Genomic DNA, 19316 nt, shown 5'->3' with positions numbered 1-19316 from the left:
TTAATTGTATCATAGTGGAACGGGTCCTGTCTGGACTTTGGCTCCACGCCAATGCATCATAAAAAGTATTAAATAAAACACATCACACGGACGCTGCACTACCACACGTTCCAAAAGCGCCTGTAGCGCAGATCAGACGAGTCTAAGACATGATGATTCCGGCGGCAACCATGACGACGGTGAAGACTGAGTTAAGCCAAAATTAACAAACCCTCTTCAATGAGAAACGGGTCAAAAGCAAAATTTAAACAATCAGCCGCAAAAAGAGAGCAGCAGTCGTAACGCAGCTTTACCGGGTCAACGAGGACAGCCCCGATTTCAAGATTCAACGATTGGCAGTTGAATGGGGTTTTGAGACAAGCAAAGAGACAAAGAGTCCATATACTTTTCACACAAAACTCCTAAGGCTCGCAGTCCCGAGCGCTAAATTAAACGCTTTTATATTGCGTCGTCGCAAATATGCTATGTTCTTGAACGCAATTGCCAATTTAGTGCAAGCTTTGATATGCGACATACCGCAGTCATTACATTCATATTATTTACATATAAAAGTTATGCTTTAATCTCGTTTGACTCTCATGCAAGATGGAGTGTGATGCATGTTTACCATTGACCTGACACTAGCTTCTCGTCTGCAATACCCTTACAGAAGAGGAATGAATGCAGTATCATAACTCATAACATTTCGAATTCTTTTTGGCAGTTTAACCTTCAAAATCTCTTCTCTACCATAATTTGATAGCTTTGTTAGTCCTGAGTTTCGCGTCCCTCCTCTCTGTGTATCTAAATCGATACGCTCTATTTATCATCAATTTTTGATTAACTCAATTGTCAAGCAACCATGCGCATGTTAGGCGTCGTGCGTGAAGCTAGCACAGGGTGTTAAGAAAAACACGAGGCAAGCAAATTGTTATGTGACTACAGACATGAGCTCTGTTCTAATAAGTAGCTGCACAAGGCGTAGATGAAGGTGCCTTCAAGTCAATGCACAATTGCAAATAGAAAAACAAGCAATCGATAGTTATTATTGCGATCGAGTTTTGTCGCAATAAATTGAAACCTTATGAGTAATAATTTTCTCTACTACAAAATTTAAAAAATTTAAAATATGCAAACAACGTTTAGTAATTATTGTTTTACAATCTCGCAATTCCACCATTTTGAGTGCATTTGTAATGGTTCCTTTCCCACTGACTGTCAATAATGATCCATTTTTCGATGCTTAAAAATTTCGATATCCTTAAAAATACATAATAAAGAAAAAAATAGCATCCGATTCACAGCAAAAGCGTGGTCGACAGTTCCCAACCATTTTAAAAACGGTCTGAATAACGTTACACTGAATGTGAATACGTTACCATCGTGAGGCGGAGCAACCATGCTACCGGTCTAAGGGGTTCAGTAAGAGGGGAGTATTTTTTCCACGCCAGTGCACCTGCCATAACGTATGTGACAATTGGCGGACGACGTAATTACGTCATCGTACTACCATTTCCATCGACTCTTTCTGACCGGTGTTATGGCAACTAGCCAATCGTAGACACCTAAATGCCAATAGCACCTGCCTGTAAAATACTGCGCCAAGTGAGCTCTACACGGTTTCAATCTGTAAATCAGTCGGCGGTAAATCTCGTTGTGCGTAATTCACCCTACCAGACCACTAATGATCGTAATTAGATGGCAAAATAATTGTCTCGTTAATGAAATAAAGCCATCAACATCCCGAAGCTATTACGAGCTGCTATTAAACAGGTGTCTAGTTTTACCACGCTTTTGCGGCACACGTCGCGACATCTAATATGATCACCGATCGTTGACGAGACTTCCGTTCACTACTAACCTCAAGGCTTAAAAGACGAATAATAATGGTAATTATTGCATCATTACCAACATCATCACCATCATTCTCAGCGTCTCCATCGTTAAACGGAGATAGCACCTGGAGCAAGATAGAGAGTATCGTGCCTATTATCATCACATCATCGGCGTTGCACGGTGAGCAGCATCAACACCAATTACCCATGTCTTTGCCGCCATTCTCGCACCCGCCAACCAGCCGGTGAATGGATGGATGGTGCCATCCATGATGTTTGCTTATCGCATGTCTTGAGAGACCGATTTGCTTACAATTACACTCCACTCTTCACTCTTCAATCTTCATTCATCTTTATCTCGCTCTCTCCCGTCACCAAACTCATGACTTTTTTGCGTGGATGGCGAAGATGGTCAACGGAAGGAAGGACACAATTATGTTGCATCGATCATGTGTCTAGCAGATCAGCATGAAGGGCAAGGCAATGCAAGTGGCAAGAATTCCCCACCAACCTCATCTTCATCACCATCATTGCCATCATCATGCGTGCATAATTTGTGTTAGTTTAGTCAAACGTTACATTGGCTTGGTTGCTTGGACGATTCAAGCTTGCCACTTCTCGACACCAATGCAAGATCGTCCATTTTCCTCTCCTCTGTGATCCTCTTTACTTGCCGACTGTTGAACACTTATGCCGGACGGCTCTCTTTGGAACCTACTTACGGCTGTCGTCCCTCTAATCGAACCGCCAGGTTGACGTCTGGCGCTTCGACCCAGTACGGCAGTCCGTGACAAATGTGATTGTACTGTGCTCGAGGAGGGATAGATGGCAAGCAACATGTCCAGTTAACAACATTGTTACAAATCCCATTTATTGAGCGTTTGCATGAGTGTATGATTTCTCCATAGTTGGGGCATGTTTTGGCCACAGAAATAGACGTGCAATCGTCAAGAACGGACCAGTTGGGCTGTTTATTATTTTTTTCTATCTTCATTTTTTTGGGTAGTTTCATAAACACCAGAAGAAACCCGTTCTTGGAAGCATAAACCGTCATCCGAAGTAGTAGAAGCAAAATGACAAATGGATAAAGCAAACTTCTTCTTAATAGCTGGTTCTAACGTTAGCGTCTTTACGACGTGTGATGGCTTTTCTGTTGAGGTATAATCAAGTCTAGGGCACGTAGTAGCTGCTTCTGTGATTTCATGAGTCATGATTCCGTTACTGAAATTACATCTCATGACACTTCTGCTGGGTTTAGCTGTTACTTTTGGTGGCACTTTCCGACGTATATATGAATGTCAACACCTTCAACGCCCGGCAGACAGGTTGTTGTATCTGAACAGTTGGTAGCGCACTGAAGCAGTGTCCCAATGCGGCTGCTCATCATAATTCATCTCGAACAGTCACGGTGCAAGTCACAGCTTTTCGCCGCCATCGTTGGTGGTCAAGCGACTGTAAGCCGAGATGCACAGACGTGTCTTCACTTCCTTGGCCAACGACTTGGCTAGTGCACAGCGTCATTTACATGTTCCGTGGTGTCGGTCGTCGACCACCGGCATGGTGGTCAGCCGTCCAGCTGACCAAATGATGCGATTAATTTGGCGAATGCGAACCAGCTCAACCTTTCGCAGTGTGCGATAATGAGGTTTCCTTTACTGTTCCCTTCTTTGCTCCTCCTCTTGTGCCATAAATTCATAAATAACCAGCCCAAGCTGATCGCAGGCAAATTCCATAGTAAAACCACTTCAAATGGATTATCTTCTCGACATCCACGAGGGGCGTTTTCAATCAAACCGAAAGATGCCATCCCCGGATGTGAGGGAATTCCCTTGTTCCCCCATTTTTGGAAGTTTCCTTGAGGTTGGGAGAAGACTCAGGCGCAGTGCACCGCAACGAGCACCATCATTTGTTGTTGTGGCCAAAAGTGGCGATCCCAGAAACCGAAAAAGGCCGCTGGCGTAACACCGGGAGGCCACGCGGCTCCAAAATGGGCCGATGGATCGCTGATGAGATTCCAAAAACACCTCTTCAATTCATCGCCTAAGGTCTGGGAGGACAAAGCATCTTGCGTGAAGTGGGATAAGCGTTTCGAAATGGAGGAGAGTGGAGTTCGAAAGCAGTGACGAAGAGATGCTGCTACTGGTGTAGCTGGTGCTCACAGACATTGAGTGTATGAGGACTTAGCTACAGCATCTGCCGATCCGCGGTCACACTTTTGCACTTGTTTAAAATATGGTTTATATGGAGGCACAGTATTCATCAGACGCTCAATGAAACTACCAATCTTACGAAACAATCACGAGTTAATTTTTCATATTGTTCAAACGCGATGCCTGGTGAAGGATTGCAGGCTGCATGGAATTGAAGCGAACAGTAACGCTCGCTCTAATTCCCTTTTTCTTTTACTCTTCATATAAGCTGGAGACACATATCTTGAAAAAAAAAAGAATCAGTATAAGACAGTATAAGTGGTAGTACAGTCATAGTGTTACAAATCGCCGAAAATCTTCGTACAACTGCAAGCAATCAGCTGCTGGGCGAATTACTTCAATCTGTACCGACAATGCAATACCGACATCAATCATCAGCACTAACATAGCGTGACTGGGATGAATTGACATTGTAAGTATTTGACAATCATGTGCCATAATGATCGCTAATCCACTAGGTCACCACAAAAACGTCTTCAATCGGAATAAAATCGCCAATGCACCATCTCCATTAGCTCGGCTTTCCCCAATATGGTCAGCCGATCGACAGGCTAGACTGTCACCCAACCGACCATGCTGCGTAAGAAGGTAGTATCGTCCCGGTTCCGTCCCAGCATCACGTTGGTCATTGCTTTCTAATGGGAGTTCCATTTCCCATTAGAATCCGTCATCCATTTAACCTTTTTTACTGGTTTCAGCGGTACGCGGGTTCAAGCAAGGTAACGTCGCGTGTCCAGTAAAAACCCACCCTTCGACGCTTAATTGGACGGAAACGTGAACTTCACGATCCAATTCCAAATCGTTCCAAATGTGCGATCAACGTACACAACCTCTTCCTCGCTCCCCATTTCATGTCTTTCTCTTTTTCTCCCCGGCCCAACACAATTTGTCGATCTTCGTGTCTCTTGATTAGCTGAGCCAGAAGTAGGCACCGGTGACTTATAGGTTTGCGACACTCATGACAAACGTTGGGACAACCTGGGAGACGAGAATGCGAAGACCGGCGCTGTTGTATGGCAGGAAGTTACTTTCTTAGTAGCACATCATAAACCCCATTGGTGGCCTAGGAGGATGAGGCAAACCACACTACCAGCCGCCAGTGACTGGCGACGATCGAAAACGACGATGTTACTCCGTTTACCAATCTCCTTCCACGTACCACCTTCTCGGCTTCTAGAGAGCTGGGTTTCGCGGTTGGCATACAATGCACAATTTGTGTGTTCGCTGTGTGCGGTACACTTGCCGTGATCCATCGCGTGATCCTACCCCGTCCCCTCTTCGCACTGGTTCTTCGTACCGTGATTGCATCCTTTGGCCAGTCCCTTTTGGTTTAACGACAGCAACGCCGACGATCGACGACAACGACGGCGACGACAGGTAATTCATGTTTGTCGTTGTTCGGTACGTTCGCACAATTTGGAGCACTAGCCGTCGGGCCATCGTGTGTTGTGCGCATCGGAGTGATCCTCCAGGGCGACATAACTGTAAAATGCTAGGGTGGGTGGTTGAAGATCCCCCCCCCCAATTGGTTCCATTGTAATAATCATCCATTTAAATTGTCTTTTGCCATTAATGAGTCGAACGCCAAAATCACGACTTTAACCAAATTATCCATACACACGGCCATACTCGGCACGGCTTTTGGGGGAGGGTGGACAAGTCGAATTTCCATGTCCCCCAGCCAAAAACAGACCGAAACGAAAAAATGTCGCATTAAGTGAAATTGTGACCCTGAAGACGTTCAGCCTGCTCCCTCGATACTCGACATTGAACCCAACTGGACCATATTTGGTGGGATCGTCGAATAGAATGTATGTGCGCCAGTGGTTTGTTATTGGGGCAGTTAGCAACACGATGGTACCGTGACTGAAATGATCCAACAAAACTCTGAACAAAATAGTTGAACTAGTGACCCACTTTCGGTGGTAAAGGGAAAAGCCACAGAATGTCCAGTACTGTATCAAACATAGCTTTAGAGATATTACATTCATTGGTTTTATTTGTTTTGATTTGGTTCAACGCGGGATTCATTATGTTCTTATGGACGATACCGATCAAAGACAGCGCGTTCCAGCAAACTCAACTCAATTGGATTCGCCAAACATTCGATCCCTTTGCAAATATGTATGCCCTTGTGATCAGATATTAATGTCGCTGTCTGCAGCATTCTAAGCTGGCGTCATCCACTCTTTCAGGTCATACTCGCTATTGTTAGCGCATTTGTCGATCTTCACCGGAGGACTGACAAGTTCCTTCGCAGTAGCTTCCTACCCTGCAACCCACTTGCTATGCTGCACGTGACAAGCACGATCGGTAACTGCTGTTTGTATCATGCCAAAGGAAATACAGTTTAACGCGTCCTGTGGGTGGGGCGATGATAAGCGTGATTTTGACTTTTTGATTTCCCGCATCAATCACGCTCCAAAACGTTGCCTACGGTCACGTGAAACGTGAGTTTGTGTTCCTGGGCCTTCTAGCAGAATAGAGGGTGACCATGCATGGTGCACGAGGAGACTTACACTGTAAAGTAGTAGCAACCTTACCGGACGCTACGTGTTGGATGAAAAAAATAGATCTGCAAGTCAAACAGAAGCAGTCTCCATTATCCAATTACGTCCTTTTTCAATTCCCGTACATGCATGCATTGGATGCTAAGCAAGTGGATAGTCACTTCAGTTTGTAGTTTCCGTTTGTTCTGTTCGTCATATTTAAGCTGCGTGGATTTTATGCAAACATCCTGTAGAAGAAACCCTGATTAAGAAGTATCCACCGATGGCGTGATTGTGAATGCTGGTGGATTTGCAATTCCGTTTCAAAACACGTGATCAGTCGTCACTGCTTGAACGAATAACTCGTTCAGGAGCTCTCCCCGATCCTCCAACCTTTTTGCAAAAGCGGGAAGGATGACATCGAATCCACATGCCTGCCGTTTTGTGGAGTTTCCCCTTAAGGAATTACGAAATCATAATCCTTACCCTAGATTTGCCCGTCAATAAAGTGATGTTTTTGTGTAAACACTCATTTGTACTTCCCATAAATGGAATACCCACACTAGATGCCTGATGCAGGTATCTAAAAGCTATGTGCGAACCTCAGGTATCGGTGACGGCTGGAAATTATGGGTTACGCACCTGTCCCAGCACTATATCGTCCTTTTCTTCAGGACCTTGCACGGCTGGTATTTTCTGTGGAAAATACGCTTCGAAACAAGTGCCCGGCTCAAGGTATTATAGCCGATTCTAGTGGCATACAAGAAGACGCTCAATGTAAAATTCATATTCACTGAAATACAGTCTTTGCTGTGTATTTATATTCACTAAAAAATGAAAAAGTTACACTTTTACTATTATGTGTACCACAAAAAGTGCTCAAGCTATAAACCATATTTGCGAGGGAAATCATCGATTGAGTGGAGGGATGGTCGATTGTCCGTAAATCGTCCCCTCATCGGTCACTCAAGTCTGGCCATAAGCACGTAAATCAAACACGTAAATAGGCCCCCCTTTCGTAGTCCCAAAATGGTATGCTATTTGCTCCCATTTTCTCTGCACGATAGCATTCGAAACCATTCGAGATCGATTATTCAAATTTCGCTCGTGCAGCTATTATGAGTGCTTTGAGCCAGAGAGCTTCTGGTCTTGTGAGCCACCCGCGTAACTATAACCACGGTCATGCACGTCGTATACGCCTCACGAGGATCTGGATCGGTCACGATACGGTCATGTCATGTCAGTTTGAGGAAACAGTCGCAAACAAAAAGCTTTTCTTCCTTCCAAGAAGAGTGATCACTGCTGGCTGTACGTTTCGGAAGACAAGAAAACACACAAATCATACATCACGTGCAGCGTTCTTCGCCAACGGGTAAGCCGTTCCAAACAGGGTTGACATTTAGTGACCCTGTATTCCACGCCTTCTTTCCAATATGATCTTGATGTTGATCTTGATGTTGATGATCGTACAATGTCAAGTCTGTGTCACCCCTCTCCTAGTTCCATGCATACTTCGCATGCATCGATTGATTCGATACGATACGATCGATCGTGAAGGGTGGAGATTGATCGAGTGATTCGATCGTTGCACTCGATTTTGGTTTTTGTTTTCTGCTTTCACCGGTCAAGCTGTGTGTTTGTGGTAAAGAAGGAAAAGAGACTGTCAGATCCAAACGAGGCGGTCGTTGATGGGTGTTAAGTACACGTCTTCAGCGCCGCTGTGTCCCGACGTACGGTGATATGCATCCATCCAACTGAAACATGATGATGCGACACAATTTTCCTCCGCTTAGTGTCGTATTCGTCGTTGTTGCTAATTCAAGATCAAATAATGTTGAAGTGGCAAACCGCATTGCACAGGAAGTGTTGTGTTCATTGTTATTAGCTTTGAAATAATTTACTAAAAGTTGATTCATGGCTTTATTCAAGATCTCATTATGAGGCCCGAAACCTTTCCAAAGATTCAACTCAAAACTCAAAAAGCAATGGTACTTTTCTTATTTATCAAAATTTACGTTCTTGAACGCTTCTGGGCTATCCATGTTTCCAGCTAAGACTAGAGCAAGATCTTTACAAAACCTCACCAAACGATCGGTGCCTGTGCAGGGACTACCTTAAAGAAATGGCACACCTGTGGCTCCGCTGGTGCTACCTGCGCATGTCCGTAGACCGGAATGCACTTCCGGAAGCATAATGTCTTTCAGTTCCGCAAACAAAAAATCCGGCAACAACAGAGAACCGGATCCATTATATTCTGTTTCCATCCTCGATCGCATCCCTTGCATTGTCCTGTTTTAGTGTTCCAGAAATGAAACCACCTTCTGTAGTGGGCACAAGTGCATCAGACATAAAACAGGAACACTGCAAAAGGAAAAGTTTAACCGGCCCGAGACTCAGGTGCAGGATGCAATCGGCGATGCTTTGTTGTGTTTAACCGTGCTCGGCGGCTCATTTGTTGCGAAAAAGGAATGAAAATAAATTGAAAACGGATTTCCACAAAGAATAAGGAGGCAGATCGATGGAATGAAGAATTGGAAAAAGAAATCCAGTGCGATACCGGAAGTGAAACGATCCTTTCGAGTTCAGAATCCACAATATCCCAAAAGCAGGTGAAAGGAAGATAGAAGATTCAAGGCGTTTTTTTTTCATTTCGTACTCATTTTACATTTCTTTTATTCCTTCGTGTATTCTTTAACGAATAAGATTGTGTTGGGCGCACTGCGCAGCTGCCCTGCAATTCACTGAACAAAGTATTACAAACAACTTCGGTTTCTTACTTACTACAGCTCGTTAAAAACTAGCACTAAGATAATTTGGAAACGTACTATATTGAGAGTGTTTTGAAACCGAATGCCGGTCCTTGTATAGGCGTGGTAATGAGCTTTCCTTAGCTTCCCTATGCTTATCCTATGCTTAGCCTTACACTACTTCGACTCCTACCTATTACCGTATGTCATTTCTATGCTCTCTGTACCTGGTGCAAAATTGTGCAGTTCAAGTGCAACTCTGGCAGTTGCTTGGCGTTCCTCTTTCATTTGGTAGAGTCTGTTCTCCTCAGACGGTTTTTGGAATCCTCTTCGAATCCTGAACATGCGAAAGGCACCCGGTTGTATCATCTAGACACATAGAATAGATTGTCTGTGATGTGGCTACCGAGAAAATTGAGATCTGAGCCTTTTCTCCAAAGCATAGGCGTTTAAATAAACAAAACAAACTCGAAACTAAATGCAGATGTCTCATGTGGCTAAATTGGAAATGAATGGCGGATAATAAAATAAAATAAATCTAAACACTAAAGTCACTGACTAGCTTGGAACAGTTGTGTTGTGTCTTTTCGGCTGTGTTTTGCTTTTTTGTTCAATAAATATTCCTTACCATAGTAGAAAACAACTGCAAAGTATACGTCCCCATGCTGGCGGGCCACCATCAACGCAAACCCTTTCGCATGCCCCTTCCGCGGCGGAGAGGAGTAGCTGTTGACTAAAGGGTTGGGATGAGGCCGCAGACGCAAAAGAATGACGGGACTCTCTCAGACACGGACTTAACAAAAGTACTGCTGGACACATTCAGTAGCGTGATTGGCGAGTGGGTTTTTAGGAATATGAAAAGTAAGATGCGTAAAATCTCTATATCCTAGGGCTTCTGGTACTTGCTAGATTGTTCCACGGAAACTCGATTTGGTAATTGATCTCAACTCACGAAGTACGGTAGAGCCGAATCACTTTACACACTTTACATCAGTCTTTGAGCTGCACACAGGTTCTCTCACTTTCTAGAGTTTTTGGTTTCAATGGGCACATACACTTGAGTTGAAGGCACAGGATGGCTCTAAGGCTGCGCTTAGTAAACGGCGATGTTGGCGATGTTGGCGCTGTTGTTGCCACTGTTGGTGGCATGTGGCAATACGGTCGGTATGAACTTACTCTCATCCTGGCACGAGGGATCCGGCGAATGGCACCGTCCACCATCGATCGATCCCGGGCTATCGGGATGCGAGGGGACAGGTGAACCCGCACCACTGCCACCTGGACACCCGGTTTCGGCGTGCTTGGTAAGTAGGGGAAGCCGAGAAAAGGATTTGGTGCACGTCGGGCACTTGAATCGCTTGACGTCCTCATGCGTCTGCTGGTGAGCCCGCAGGTTCGAGCGATCAGCAAATGCACGCTGGCACAGTTTGCACACGAAAGGCTTCTCGCCGGTGTGCGTTCGGATGTGTCCCTGTAGCAACCAGGGCCGCGAGAACGCCTTATCACAGAGATTGCACTTGCACGGCAGGGTATGCGTCCGGATGTGCATCTTGAGAGCACCCAGCGTCTTGTACGGTTTGTCACACTCCTTGCACACGAACGTTTTCTGCGCTTGATTACCTTCAGCAGCCGGGCAATGAAACTGCTGATGCTTCGACAGCCCCGAATAAGTGGAATAGCTTTTGCCACAATCCGGGCACTGGTAACGTGGAGCCGCCCCACCGGTGGACGATCCCTTCTCGCCCGTAGCAGACGACTTATCGCCGGCTTCCTTATGCTCCTGGATGTTGGAACTCGAGGTGGACTTCTCCGTCAGCACATTGTTGCCATTCGTTGCGGTCAGACTGTTGTTGTTTTCCTCCGATAGCGAGACGGATCCGGGGCTGGCAGAAGCTGGTGACAGCGACCGGCCGCGGGACGACGAGAGGTACGAGTTGAAGGAGGTATGGCTCGAAGTCGGCGAGAGTGAGGGATGGTCAATGTTGTGGTGCGATGAAGCCATCATCAGATGGGGATGCTGCGCATGATGATGATGATGATGCAGATGCGGCTGGTGATGCGGGTGCTGGTGTGGATGATGCGGTCCTAGAGCATACGGCATATAGCGATGCTGGGAGCGAGCGAATGGCTCCGATTTGATGATGTTGCTGTTGTTCTGCGTAAAACGCAGCTCGGCTGGATACGAAGGAACAACCATCGAGGGTGGCGGCGACAGCGATCGACGTTCCGGCCGGAAGAGATGTGTCGTGGGTGATGCCGAGGGGCTACGATCGCGCTGGCCGGCACTGTACGGCGACAGCGGCTCCGAACGAGGGGGCGAGATCTGGCTAAGGTGCGGCTGTTGCGGTTGTTCTTGGGATTGCTGCTGCTGATGCTGATGATGGAAGGACTGTTGACGGCTATGATGATGGTGGTAGGCGGCCGCGCTGTAGAAATCGGCCGGATAGGGCATTGTGTAGGGGAAGCCGGGATATCCAGCCACCGCGGCAGGATACACTGAGGAGAAGGATTTGTATAGCACATCCTGCATGCTACCGGCAGCAGCCGCGGCAGCTGTCACGGTTCCATTGTTGGAGGATGCCGGTGATAGTGGCGATCGAGCTGTAGGATAGTAGATCGATGGCAACGTGCCATAAGTCGGTGTCGGGATGGAGATCGGTGATTTCGTAGTTTCACTTGGGCTCGGTGACGATGAAGGCGGTGGAGTTGGTAAACTGTCTTCCGTCTTGATCATCACGACCGAGACCGGTGAAGCGGGCGAAACGGAGCGAGCCTTCTTTTTCGATTTCATCGAAAGATCCTGCGGCTTGGTGCTCAGGTTCTCCGGTTCCATCTCACTTTCTGAATCTAAACACGGAAAGGGGCGAAAATGGAAGATTGGCATCAGTAACAGAACACTCGCCAACGGCAGGAAACACATGCAAATGCTCGATCATCGATCGAATGAAGCACATTCTACTAAAACCGGAACCGGAAATTACCATTTTTCAGTGCAAGCTCTGCGTCTTTCATCATGAACACGGGACGCTTCTTCAGCGGACAGTGGCTGTAGTTTTTCTGCATGATTGACGTCGGCATTTTGTGTCTTTTGCACTTGACCAGGAGCTACTTTCGTTGCAGGCACTAGTACGCGGTTTCGTTGCAGGCACTACTCGTTATTCCTATTCCCAAAGGTACGATTCACATCTACGGACTGCACAGTTTCACAGTTCACACCGATTTTTAGTGCTGTTTCACGTTTACACGGCATTCATTCACACGTAACAGGATGCTGCGTTGCTCTCTAATCCTGGCGAGAGTTGCACTTTGCACCGGCTTCACGATCATCAACCGTTTTCACAGATCTTTAAGGCGGTTCGTCGCTTCCCGCGGCGTTGAAGTCTTCGTTCCCACGATGTGTACGCGCCGAAAGCTAAAGACAGAATGGCCCGAAACTCGCCACGATCCCCCCCTTTTATAGCTTCGGGCCTGGCACACAAGCCGAAGGCTGGAAATAAGCCGAAGGGAGCGTGAATCGGCCGAAGTGAGCGTGACACGGCCGATTCCATAGTGAAGGCACCGAGCGCTGCCATTGGTCGAGAGCGCTCTCACGAACCGCCTTCCATCTCGCCACCGCACAGTGCCGGACGTGACTCTCGCACCCGCGCCACGCTCGTCGCCTTCGACCAAGTCTTTCGACCGCCAGCAGCTGAACATTCATATTTATGTTGCATTCTTTAGTTAATTTGCAAGCATTAACTACATGATTAGCTAAAAAATAGCATTCATGTGGAATCTTTACTGAAAGGTAATATATACCAAATATTAACATTTATAAAGAGCTGTTGGAAGGGTCCTAACTCCGGGGGGTAGCATTAGGAGCTCAGCTCAGTTATGGGAGAAATGATCGTTATGCGATGGGATGCGTGAATTCAATCTGATTAGAAAACTCCTCTTTTTGGTCAATTTCTTTGCGACGCCAAAAATCTCCCAAAAGCGAATCAAAGGCGACCTGAGGTGAGGTGAGGGGTCTGAGGACTGCTTGATTTTACCAACAAAATCACTTGTCTTTAATAACGTTCTGGATTACTGGAGTTCTTGGTTCGCATAACTTCTAGTAACGGACACTTCGTGATTGCAGTACACGATGTTTTAATTCATGCAGCTACGGAATGCACCAATAATGTTTACATTCTCTAGGGCTAAGAAAAGTAAGTCCTAGAGAAAGGCAAAGAAAAAGAAAGTAGAAGATCCTATTGAAATAAACCATAATATTCGTAACAGTAGTGTCGTTTTCTTTTTCGTTGATCGCAATTGATACAAAACAACAAACAAAACTCACCTAAAGGAAACTAATCAATTCTTGGTTCATAAGCATTATTAACTGAAATGGTCATCATGTTGGAGACACATAACTATACTGGTAACATGTAACATACGCTGGCCTATATCAACAAATAAACTGAAACCAGTATGCCCTCATCCAACCTCATACACTATCCGCTTAAATTCCCACATTCTGAGTATTTAATTGATACTTGATACTAGCACTTCAACCACAAAGGAAACCGTTTCCTACGTATGGATTTTGTTCAATTGATCGTGAACGATCCTATACTACTCACCGTTCATTGTGCTTCTCCAAAACAGACTCGTTTTCGTTGGGATGGAATACCTGGAATAACTTGAAAATGGAAATTTAAATGGATTTTTTTTAATGGAAACTTAAATAAAATCTAATCAGGATTTTAGCAAACATGTTTGCAGCATGGCTATTAGCAATGTAAAACATCCCATACTGCAATTGGGCGGGTACCCTACCCGTTCCCCCATACATTATATTTTACATTTTATTCCACAATCATCCACTCGTATGTTTTGTGACAATAGACAAATCTGTAATAGGAAATGGGAATCCTTAGGCAAAGGTTAGAAATCTACAGAAAATAAGTTGAATGTATTTTCCAACTAAACTGTCTACCAAAAATAGTGAAAGATACTTTATATATTGCTGTAACATGCGTTTTAAGGAGATATTCGAGTGAACCATTGTATCATTACGGTTCGAATGACTTACTGTTTTATTCTAAAGTTTGCCATGAACCGTCAAAGGAGATTAGAAAAACCGAGGCATACGAATCATTTCTGAATAGTACGAGAGTATGTGTACATGAAATACAATTGTTTCAGAATGCTTTATTTATAACTAATCTTAAAACTTAGGTAATAAATTACCTCACTAGATATCTTAAGTTATTATTGCCCTTCATAAAAGTATATTCTTCTTAATACTATTAAAAAGCGTCTAGCTCTTTGTCAATCATTCATAGCCCTTACATATGACCACTAACCTACACTTTTTGGTATTCTTTATCATTTCTCTCAAATCGGCGCAGGTGTTACGTAATACATTCCCATATCGTTCATAGCTTGTTGCGGGACATGACTATAGAATGTAGGCTGATGCCCGGGAACAACAACTGATGAAGGATAATGAGGCTGAGGAATGGTAACCGAATACTGCAAATGGTGAGGATGATGATCTATATTGGAGTACTTTAGCGGCAGATAGTCGGACATAGTAGATGTTGGAAGCACTTGATGATTTACTGTCGTAGGGTTGTGCCGCGCGGGATGGTAGTTCTTACCTGTAGACCGAGATGTCTTGCTTGGTGAGCTCTTTTTACAACGATCCGGAAACTTGCGAGACAACTTCTGACAGAACAGGAGCCAGAGTGGGGTTGAGGAGGCCGCGATTGGGGGTGTCGGTTCCCGTCGTGGTAAAACCGTGCCCGGGTAGTTGGCTGATGATGCATAGTGATGCGAGTTCCCTTGATGCAGATAACCGGATGGCCCATGAGTAACTGTTGGATAAACCATCGGCAGGTAATGCTGATGTGGCGGTTTTTGCTGCAGTGTATAGTAGTAATTGGCCGGGTAGTAATGGTAAGGCGTTTGGCCAACTTGCTGAACATATTCGCCACTCGGGTCGCCAAAATGGGTTGTTTCTCTCCACTGGTTCCTTCCACTTGGCCAGAACCAGGTTCAGTGCAGATTCGCACGAATGGCCCGCTCTATACCCTGACTGCTCCTGGACCAGCATGTTGTTTGAATCCAGATACCGGAGGAGCTGTTCTTTGACGACAATCTCCAACACCTGTTCAAGAGTGTTGAGCATATTGATCGGGCGAAACTCCTCTGCATCAGACACTTTCGCCTGCCACTTTCGAGATAGGAACTAACGTTTGCATTTAAAAAAAAGAGACAAAATTTGAATGGTGATAAGAAAAAAACCAAGACAGATATTTGAGATCTGTAAACTTCATTCAGGGGATAATTTTATCAGTTTACTAGCTGCCCCGACAGACTTCGTACTGTCCTTGATCGGTCGTGGGTTTATCGTAAACAGGAACTTTAAAATTTTAGTAGATATAATTTTATCTATTCCATAATTTGGTAGTATTCGATTTATCAATGAACCAAATCAATAGCTAGGTCCGTTAGTGATGTTGGAAATAGAGATGCGACGTGATTGTAAATATGAACTGGAAAGTTAACATGATGTTTGAGTTTTAAGGCTTTGCCTTTCGGGCTAAATGACGTCATTTGGAACAACGAATTATATTTTCCCAAGTATTTTTAAAAAAAGTTTGACTTTAGTATTCGGCTTGCACATAGCTCGTTAAGTTCAAATGCTGTGTATTTAACGGCATTACAATACGACACACTTGATCCATTTTTCCGGTATTCAGCTTACGATGATTTAAATAGTCACATGGTAGATCATAACTAAAAGCACCGCACTTCAAATTAACTCAAACGTCGATCGATCAGATCGAGGGTCTTTCTTTTCTCTCGGGCATTCTCGGTGATCATTCCAATCGCAAGTTGTTCTTGATAGATAGGATATGTTGGTATTGCTTTCTATTACTATTCGGTTACTGCTGCTTTATATGTTTGTGCATGCAATTCCGATCGTTTACCATTCATAATCCGATACGTTGAAAATTGTCAATGATAAGAGGCACGTAAATCAATAGTCGAAAATTAATATAATTCTTGATCAATTCAAATATTTCGCAACTGAATAAGTTTTTGTTATTGTTTCATGTAAATTGATTTGTGAAAATTAAAGCAACTTCTTAATTAACTCATGACTTAACTAAACTTAAGAAATTGTTAAAATTTAAACCAACAATAGACATACCAATAAAAAATGGTAACGATTTGCAGCATTGCCGGTCCCATGGTTATCATTCTACCCTAGCCGGGCTCCCTTTCTCTCTCTCTCTCTCTCTCTCTCTCTCTCTCTCTTTCTCTCGCTCTCATGTATTGGTCTCATTTTTAAAATTATTATTCATGAATTAAACGCAACTATCTAACCTTCCCACCCCTCACTCTGCTCTGCAAGATGTACGGAATGGAGGGTGGTGATGGTGGATAGGTGAAAGAAGCAAGTAAAAGAGTATTAAGTGAATCCAATCGATTTAGAGACCATCAAAACCTAGGAAACGATACCCATATTGCCCTAGGACGTATTTTAAGGATTGGGGTTGCATGGAAGCTCCCCTTTCCCCTCATCCGATGTAGACCAAATTTTGTCCCATAGTTTCTCAGATGACCATCAACAATTGTGCAAGTTTTAATGGTATTCGGTTCATAACTTGCTGAGTAATGAATGTTTTTAACTATCAAGTGTTAGAGAAGGACATGAAGGAAGGTAGCGGGGGGTTTCTAACCATGCCTATAGCACTCACCGGCCCCAAAAACCCCCACATACCAAATTTGGAGTCAATCGGTCCAGTAGTTTCGGAGTCTATACCGGACATCCGGACAGACACATTCATTTTTATATATATATAGAAGATAAGTACTGATAGTACCAAATAAATATTATGGAAGGAATTAATCATTTTCCTTTATTTTTGTGGATGTTTTTGTAACATTTATGTTTTTCTCTTATTATTTCGAACACCATTGTAAGTAGGCTTAGTGTCCAGATGGGTAATTTTAAATTCAGTAAGGCACATTCATACATTCTCCCAGTATCGGTTTAATGGTATTGCTGTAAAAATGGACCTTAAGTTTTTTTTTCAATGAAACGGAGTGGCTAATAATAAGTACAAAAAGGTATGAGTTCGAGAACTAACGTTGCATCTAGGAAGGATTTCGTTTGCACAAATCATTACCATGAACCCGAGGCCAACTTATAATTAAAATTGGTTGATGCATCGAATTGCTATGAGACTTCACCGGCCATCAACTTCCAAATTGGGAATCTTCTGGAATATCCAGAAAATCGTGTGGATCCTCAGGGTGTCTAAGTACTCCTAGTAGCAGGAGTGGTTCCACCTTTTTTGATATTTACAACATGGGAAATCACGACGGATCTTTCCAGATGCGATCGGGAGATGGGGGCATTTCCCTCTACCTAGATGCAAACAGGGGTAGAGACTTGAAACGACCGGGAAGAAAGTAAGAGGAGGAATTCGCTCGGTTGAAATAGAGGGAAAAACTTTTGGGAAAAAAATCTGGACAATCGTAGGTCAGTTCAGTTTCGTCGTCCGACTGAGCACATGGCGTGACACACACTTGAGGAAATGCGTTTGGCGTTCACGAAGCATCATGGCTCCAATTACTCTGCATCTTGTTGCCCATCGCTCAAGCGACTGCACGTCGGAGAGGGGAGCAATACTATCTTGTGTCACACGCCGAATCATTCCTGCTTGGTGGATTCGGTGGACCTTCTATTAAAATAATGCTGTGCAAGTGTCGTCCTCCGCATCCTGGTTTGCCCTGTCATCATGGTGGTGCGGCCCTATGTCGCAACATACTCGAATGCAGCCGGCGAGAAGCACCGGAACACGGAACACAAACGAACAGGGAAAAAGGAAAAATCCCTCTTTGGCCCTCCTCTCTCTCTCCCTATCCCATGCGTCTCTCCCGTCTATCCATCCATCTATCCATCCATCAGCCGTTTGTTCCTCCCGTCCCTCTCGACAAAGCATCGGCACGCGACAGATGTGATTTGCTTTCCACTCAGCCACAGCTTCAGCTTGCGCGCCACAGCCGTATGTTTTCCTATGCGTTTCTATGCTGTAGCTTGCACCTTTACTTGCCAGACGACGGTGCCGTACCATTCTCGGGTTGGTCAATTTTCCTTCTCATCCTAGCGCGACCTTTTTCTCTATTTTCCTCTCACTTTTTGGGGTGTTGTTTTGCCAACAGTCGGTTTGGTGCACGTATGGGATGTTGATGATGCTGCAGCTTGTGCAGGGTAACCCCCTGAACGCATTTTGAACGAGTTCTTTGGTTCCGATTCCGTTTATCGGAATCATTGCTTACAACTACAATTCAAGGAATATTCTGAATGTTGGAGTATTTAAGTAGTTAGGAATAAATATTGAGTAAATATGAACTCGAATTCAGTCAGCTTATGATAAGACAAACATGCCTTAAAATTATGACTGATTCATAAAAACCTAATATGTTAGATAAAGTCAGACGAAATGACTGATTCATTCTTCATTAAATAGTAGTTTATAGGAGAATAATATTCAGTTTCCTATGTATTGTGTTTAAAATATATGCAACCTTTTTCTTTTCAATATTTAACCACGAACAAACTGTAAGCTTAAAAATGGTTGGACTGGCTTCTTCGACCAGGTGATCATCGCCGTTTTAAGCTTTCACAAGCGGCGAACGGACGCAAAAAAGGGCGATGTACCGAGGGTTGTTCTTGTTTCACGCGAACACGTCGACGCCGCGGATGTTAGAAGTCTGCGAGCGGTGCTATGTTGGAAGAGGGTTGCCACCGGTTTACGAGAAGGACGCGCACGTCAGGTCCAGGTGAGGCGGTGACGCCCTGACCTGCTTTGGCTTCTGCTGTTGCTCTGCGTGATGGAGTAGCATGTGGCTACGGCCGCAGGATCGCGCACCGCCACGCGATGCTACACGGCAAACATGAAGGGATCCGCTGGTGATTGGATGGCATGCTGCAGCGGCTGGTTGAATTGAGAGATCGTAGAAGGGGCGCTCGGTGAGGTTGATCGGTTCTGGGTAATATATGGTTTTTAT

General features: G+C 44.6%; 2 protein-coding genes across 2 annotated transcripts in view; one reads left to right on the top strand and one right to left on the bottom strand.

Annotated features, from left to right (window-relative positions):
* LOC125948255 (37 kDa salivary gland allergen Aed a 2-like) overlaps positions 1 to 19316 on the top strand; it is a 136492-nt gene that overhangs the window by 29538 nt on the left and 87638 nt on the right. The gene's annotated exons all lie outside the window — the stretch shown is intronic.
* LOC125948250 (protein escargot) lies at positions 9231 to 12618 on the bottom strand. The gene is made up of 2 exons (XM_049674141.1): positions 12242 to 12618; positions 9231 to 12107 (listed from the first exon to the last, which is right to left on the bottom strand). Exons 1-2 carry the CDS (start codon positions 12336 to 12338, stop codon positions 10354 to 10356), a joined length of 1851 nt encoding a protein of 616 aa, XP_049530098.1. The 5' UTR covers positions 12339 to 12618; the 3' UTR covers positions 9231 to 10353.

Source organism: Anopheles darlingi, chromosome 2, assembly GCF_943734745.1.
Source record: "Anopheles darlingi chromosome 2, idAnoDarlMG_H_01, whole genome shotgun sequence".
Taxonomy (NCBI): domain Eukaryota; kingdom Metazoa; phylum Arthropoda; class Insecta; order Diptera; family Culicidae; genus Anopheles; species Anopheles darlingi.
The sequence above is the reverse complement of the archived record's forward strand: the minus strand, read 5'-3'. Positions and strand labels throughout refer to the sequence as shown.

Bases quoted from the DNA above. Each gene is read 5' to 3' on its own strand.
- LOC125948250 (XM_049674141.1), bottom strand. From the start codon at position 12,338: ATGCCGACGTCAATCATGCAGAAAAACTACAGCCACTGTCCGCTGAAG. The intron at 12,108-12,241 runs GTAATTTCCGGT...TTCCGTGTTTAG, and splicing joins AGAGCTTGCACTGAAAAATG to ATTCAGAAAGTGAGATGGAA.